The 7,031-nt window shown below is 42.9% G+C and overlaps 1 protein-coding gene across 1 annotated transcript; it reads right to left on the bottom strand.

The window, feature by feature from the left end:
* Positions 1–567: 567 nt before the first annotated feature.
* Positions 568–3,626, bottom strand: LOC148865929 (uncharacterized). Its single transcript, XM_088976404.1, has 3 exons — positions 3,434–3,626; positions 2,537–3,321; positions 568–993 (listed from the first exon to the last, which is right to left on the bottom strand). Exons 1-3 carry the CDS (start codon positions 3,624–3,626, stop codon positions 568–570), a joined length of 1,404 nt encoding a protein of 467 aa, XP_088832530.1.
* Between the last annotated feature and the right edge of the window lie 3,405 nt (positions 3,627–7,031).

The following is a 7,031-nucleotide window of genomic DNA, read 5'->3' as shown; positions in this document are numbered from 1 at the left end:
TCGTGAATTAAATTTCTTTTATTTTGGTTTCGAGAGTCCTACCAAATACTCGTTCAATCATTCTTTCTACTTTCTAAATACGACGATTCTGCAATTGGCCCCATATTACGTGTAGAACTGTAGATGTACTTATGTGTTCTGGAACAGAAATAGAAGATCTTTTGTCACAGTGTCTTCATGCATGCATGCGGGGGTTTATTATACTTGCAGCCCCCATGTGCCCGCTTTTAAGTGTTCTTTCTAGAACCCTTGCTGTGGTCAGCCATAAGAATCTGCACTCGACCGGACAAGATTATGTCTTCCAAGTCGGAATTCTTCAAGGGAGAAACTAGTAAGGCAAGGCGCTTTCTTTATTGTTGGGAAATTGAAATTTTTTATGTTGAAAATAAAGTCACTACCAATTCTACTTACATCAGGGGTCCAAATAAATAGACTTACAGCAAAATTAACCTTAGCTAAAAATAAGCAATTAAACTAGAAAGTGGGTAAACCTAGTCCACTAACTCAAAATAATGCCTAACAATTAGGAAGTAAATCACCCATTAAGTACCCACTCAGTTTGAAGCACTATTCAACACTCCCCCTTGCTTCAAAACTTGTTACTCCAATCTGCAATCTGAAGTACTTGTGATTGGCACGCGGCAGTGACTTGGTAAGAACATCAGCTATTTGTTCATTGGTTCCACAATGCTTCATTGCTATTGTTCCTTCAGCAACCAAATTTCGGATGAAATGATAGCGGATGTCAATGTGCTTTGCTTTGATGTAGAAAGCTGGATTTTTCACCGTAGCGATTGTTGCCTTGTTGTCACAAAACACTTGAGTTGCACCTTCTTGAACTTGGCAACAAACTGATGCTGTTGTAGTAACATATTCCGCTTCTGATGATGACAAGGGCACGATCTCTTGCTTCTTTGAACTCCATGAAATAGCACTTGAACCAAGGGAGAAAACATAGCCGGAAGTGCTTTTTCTATCACCCAAACAACCTGCCTAGTCACTATCAGTAAAACCCAAAAGTTTGAAATCTGATACTTTTGAGTACCAAATTCCAAAATCAACAGTTCCAGCAACATAACGAAGGATCCTCTTTACTGCCTCGAGGTGATGCATTGTTGGGCTATGCATAAATCTAGAAACAACGCTGACAAGGAATGCTATATCAGGCCTTGTGTGAGACAAGTAGTTCAAACCGCCAACCATACTTCTAAAATACCTCGCACTCACCAATCTGGTGCCATCATTAGCTACGAGTGTCTCATTCACATTCATGGGAGTTGGAGTCGTTTTATAGTTTAACATATTGAACCTTTTCAACAAATCGTTAGCATATTTTCTTTGAGAAACAAAATTCCCATCTGCACTTTGGTTCACCTCCAAACCAAGAAAATAATGCAACAAACCCAAATCTGACATCTCTAATTTTTTCATCATACAAGACTTAAATTCCTCAACAAGAGACTCACAAGACCCCATATAAATTATGTCATCAACATAAATACACACCACCAAAAATTTAGAGTTACCTCGCTTCTTCACATAAAGCGTTGGCTCATTTTTACTCCTTTCAAATCCATTCTCCTGAAAGTAGGAGTCGATCTTGCTATACCAAGCTCATGGGGCTTGCTTTAGGCCATATAAAGCCTTCTTTAATGTGTAAACTTTGTTGTCATTGCCACTAACAAAACCTTCAGGTTGAGAAACATACACTTCTTCATCTAGCTCTCCATTCAAAAAGGTGGATTTAACCTCAAACCGGTGCACAACCCAATTTAATTATGCAGCCAAGGCTAGAAAGGTTCTCACCGTTTCAAAGCGACCAACCAGAGAAAAGGTTTCTTTGAAGTCAACACCTTGCTGCTGAGAGTACCCTTTCGCCACCAACCGAGCTTTGTGTTTCTGTATAGTACCGTCAGCATGATACTTTGTTCTATACACCCACTTGAGCCCAATAACATTCTTGCCTTCCGGTAGATTGATCAACTCCCAAGTTTCATTTCTTTTAATAGTCGATATCTCCTCTTTTATTGCATCCTACCAAACTTGACTTTCTACACAAGTGGCGTCAAAAACATACAAAGCAAAGCTACATGAAGCATAAATATCCCTCAATGATCAGAATTTTCTTGGAAGTGTTTCACTAGAAGAACTTGAAGATGAAGACTGCAAGCTTGCAGGAGTAGATGCGCTACTATTGCCGGAGGGAGATGAGTGAATGGTTGAGCTGCTGCTACCAGCATATGGACTAGCTGGTTCTGGAGGTTCTGTCATAGGGGTTTTACTAGCATCTTCTGTAACTTGAGGTGTTGTAGGTGCTGTGTTGTCGTTGTTCTAGGCCCAAGTTTCTTCTTCGTTGAACTTAACATCCCTGCTTATAATTACTTTGCCAGTCACATGGTTATACAACCTATATGCCTTGGACTGAGGGCTATAGCCAACAAAAATGCTTTTCTTTATATTTTTCATCAAGTTTGTTGCAGATTGGAGAAGTATCCAAGGCATAGGCTATACAACCAAAAAATTTTAAGTGGCTTACCCGCGGTTTCCTGCCCTTCCAAGTTTCATATGGGGTCCGGTTCATGACAGCCTTTGTAGGTGAGATATTGAGAAGGTATATTGTTGTTGCCACTGCTTCTGCCCAGAACTGATTAGGAACACCACTTGCTTTCATCATGCTTCTTGCCATTTCAACCACCGTTCGATTCTTCCGCTCAGCCACACCATTTTGTTCCAGTGTGTATGGTGTCGTCAAGTCCCTGTGAATGCCATTTTCCTCACAAAAAACATTAAATTCATTAAAGGTAAATTCACCACCCCTATCAGAACAGAGCGCCTTTATACAATGCCCACTTTGCTTCTCCACTAATGCTTTGAATTTCTTGAAAGTTTGAAAAGTTTTTGATTTGAATTTCAAGAAATACACCAAATTCATGCGGCTGTAATCATCAGTAAATAACAAAAAACATTTGCTTCCACCAAATGATTCAATACTCATTGGACCACACACATCAGCATGTACCAATTCAAGACAATCAGAAGCCCTCCATGACTTGTCTACAGGAAATGAATTTCTACTTTGTTTCCCATAGACATAGCCTTCACAAAAATCAAGACCATCAATTTTTGGCAACCCAACAACCATATTTTTTTGAGCCAACAATTTCAGCCCTTTCACATTTAAATGCCCATAACGCAAATGCCATATTTTTGCATCACTAGCTCTACCAATCAAGGCACAATTTCTTACTTTTGAGACTTCTAAAGGAAATATTTTATTTTGTGCCATAGGAATGCTAACTATTATATGCCCTATTTTCTTATCTTGGATAGAACAACAACCATCATCAAACAAAATAGAGAATCCACCATCCATCAAAACAAATTATGAGCTAAATTAGGAAATATTGCACATCATGGAGGAGTTTTACATTACCTTGTGAGGTTTTGATGGCAATTGTACCTTTCCCTTCAACTTGCATCTGCTTGTTATCTTTGATTCGAACTTCGATTTTCTGTGACTCATCAAATTCTTTAAAAAGAGACTTTGTTCCGGACATATGGTTCAAGCATCCACTGTCCAGAAACCACACTCCATTGGAAGCATTATCAATAGGAGAATGAGCCATGAATAGTTTGCTCTCCTCTTCAACTTTCTATTTAAAATTGGCTTGTTTCTACTCATCTCTCTGCTTGGTCCAACAATATACTTCTTTGTGACCCAATTTCTTGCAATATCGGCATTGGATGGTGCTTTTGTGTTGGCGTTGATCACCAAATTGGCCTCTTCCTCTACTGCCACCGTGACCTCGACCACAAAAACCACCTCTGCTCTGTCCCTAGCCTCTTGAATTTTCTGACTTTCCCTTGTAGGAAGACTCCCCCTTAACATGAAAAGCCTTCTCTTCAACCTTTTCATAGGATCTACTCAGCCCAACTTCATGGGCTAACAAAGAACTCATTAATTCATCAAAAGTATAAGTAGACAAGTCCTTAGACTCTTCAATTGTAGCAACTACATGATCGAATTTTGAGCTTAAGCTCCCCAAAACCTTACAACAGTTTCATTACTAACACTTTCACCATATGACTTCATATGATTAACAATCCCAGACACCTTAGATAAAAATACTTGCACAGATTCATTTTCTTTCATGGCCAATGTTTCAAAATTACGACGAGGGGTTTGTAATTTTACAAAAATTACCTTCTTGTTGCCCAAAAATTCTTGCTTTAGAATCTCCCATGCTTGAGTGGAGGTGCTAGTTGCTGCAATTCTTGGATCTTCATCAAGGGCCTATTGAATGAGGAACAAAGCCTTTGCATCCTTCTTATGGGTTTCTCACAACCGTTGATCGGGCTCGACCGGATTTGTGTCTTCAAATCCCTTCTCCACTAAGTTCCACAGCTCTTGAGACTTGAACATGGTCTTCATTTTGAGGCTCCATAAGTGATAATTTTCCGCTTTAAAGACTGGAATTAGGGGCAAAGCTGATGAATTGGTTCCGTTGCTTGCCATGGCGAAATTTCTCTCTTCTTAGTTTTATGTTTGCCTCACTGTTTTTCACTCAATTGGGATTCTCCCACTCTTTTTCTCTCTTACTTTACCCTTTGTCCAAATAAAGACCCAATATGGCTCTGATACCAAAGAAATTGTTGGGAAATTGAAATTTTTTATGTTGAAAACAAAGCCACTACCAACTATATTCACATAAAAAAGCAACGTCAAGGTCCAAATAAATAGACTTACAGCAAAACTAACCTTAGCCTAAAAATAAGCAATTAAACTAGAAAGTGGGTAAACATGGTCCACTAACTCAAAATAATGCCTAACAATTAGGAAGTAAATCACCCACTAAGTACCCACTAAGTTTGAAGCACTATTCAACATTTCTCAAGTAGTCTAGAAAGATTTTCTCAAGAAGACTTCAGCTGCTAAGACCTCGATGTTGGAAGCCTCCAAATTCGCTCGGGCTATGAATTTGAAGGAGCTCAAAGGAAATAGGACCTTGGAGTCTGCAGAGCAAATGGTCACTTAGACTCTTTGCTAAATTTGTTGGTGAATGGTGATACTGAACCTCTCAGGGTGTTGACAGAGAAAACAAAGCACGTGGATGGAAACTTGGAAGGTAAAATTGATATCCAATTTATTGGCAACAGGTTCTTTCTGTTCTCCTTTATGTACGTCGCCCTCAAATTACAACTGAATTCTTGAGGTGGGCCCTTGGGTTGTTAATGGTAAGTGATGGAGGATGATTTGACCCAACCCCTTGAGGCGACGACACATGGACATGACTCAGCACGAGTAACAGCTCAGCACCACAGCCTGACCGCGACTAAGTAACGAGCCCGCAGGGAAGCTCGCCACGCCATAGCTCGCTATAGGGGCGCGAGCTCGAGGTCCCCTGAACTACTGAAAGGGAATACTCCAAGACAAGTCTATCCCAGCTCGTGAGCTAGGGTAACCAGCTCACTCCAACACTTGGGCAGAAAAACTGCCCCAAAGATGACCTTGAGGAGGGTCACCTTGAAGTAACCCTAGGAGTTCACTACAAAGTAGCTCACGACAGGATAGCTCACTACGCGACAGGATAGTTCGCTACAAGGTAGCTCACGACTAAGCGACGCGATGCTTTCAAGAAGCTTCTATCTGACAAGGCCATACCTGTCAGACTGCATCACGTCTACTGGCTGACTGTGCAATCCCTGCCAATTCAGCAGACTGCACCCACATCTCTCAACAGATGGTGGCGTGCCTATCCTCCCGAGATGTGTCACTCATCTGATTGGGTAGTACCCTACAATGGTTACCTGTGCAGCCCTGGCAGATAATGGTTGTGACAGAAGCCCAGTGGCAGTTATGCCCGATTTGACAAGAAAGCCTATATAAGAGCCCCCTAGTTGAAGGGAAGGGCTCTCTCTTGAACATCTGAGATCTTATCTTGAACTTACTCAAAATTTCTCTCGAGCTAACTCAGTGATCTAGCGCGACCTACACTCTTAGCCTCTTTTACACTCTTCACTATTTTCTCCAGTGTTCTAACTTAAGCATCGGAGTATTCCCACCAGGCGAGTCCCCCGAAAATTCTTCACCATCTTCTTCTCAGGTGCCATCCATTGCCAGGTAGGAGCCAGCTAGGTGTGCCCGGATTGCGCAACATCATTTGGCGTCGTCTGTGGGAAACGCTTCAAAAAACCTTCCTCTAAGCTTCTACAGTTTCCTTTTGAAAAATTAGCATTCATGTCCTCCTCCAGCAATGTCAGACGTGGTGCCAGCTAGAATGCTTCAGGGGAGCAACCCCAACTTCCCACTATCTATATTGGACAGTTCACTGTCCCCCTCTCCATGGACAGAGTTCCCAGTCTGAACGTGCCTCTCACAGTGGCACCCGTGATCGCTCCACTCCCTTCCATAGTGGGAGCGGCCTTTGTTGAACCTTCGGTTGTGCCCCTAGAGGCCAACCCAAACCAATTGGAAGACTTAATGCTATGCATGCGAGCCATGCAAGCTCAAAAGCAACAATTTCGGCAATTCCAACTCTACCAACAACAAGTGTTGTATCAGGTCTCTCAGTACCACTACCAGCAGCAGTTCCCCTCCTTGCATCAGGCCTAGCCGCCGCTTCCCCCTCGGCACCCGGCCACAAAGCAGACATAGCCCTCCTGCCGGAGTGAGCGACCTCGCCGGGGAGAGGCCCCCCAAGCCCAGGATCCCGCTAAGAGCCGAACCTCTTCCCATGGTAGGAAGGAGAGGCCAGCCACCCCCGCCTCGCACCCTATGGGCAGGTCGGGGGCTTCCCAGTCAACCAAACCCACATCGCCCCAGCATTTGTAGTTGGAGCTCCCGCTTGCAGAGAACCCATTCGAGGTCCTAGTCGTAGACTACAAGCATGGCCCTTCCCAACCAACCAAGCCCGCATCACCCCAGCATTTGCAGTTCGAGCTCCCGCTTGCAGAGAACCCGTTCGAGGTCCTAGTCGTAGAATACAAGCAGGGCCCTTCGGTTCAGAGCCACCACCAGCAGTCCAAGCCCA

Source organism: Nelumbo lutea, chromosome 3 (assembly GCF_056320005.1).
Source record: "Nelumbo lutea isolate HS-2025 chromosome 3, American lotus-T2T, whole genome shotgun sequence".
NCBI classification, from domain to species: Eukaryota; Viridiplantae; Streptophyta; class Magnoliopsida; order Proteales; family Nelumbonaceae; genus Nelumbo; species Nelumbo lutea.
Note: the sequence above shows the minus strand (reverse complement) of the source record. Positions and strands in the feature narration are given on the sequence as shown.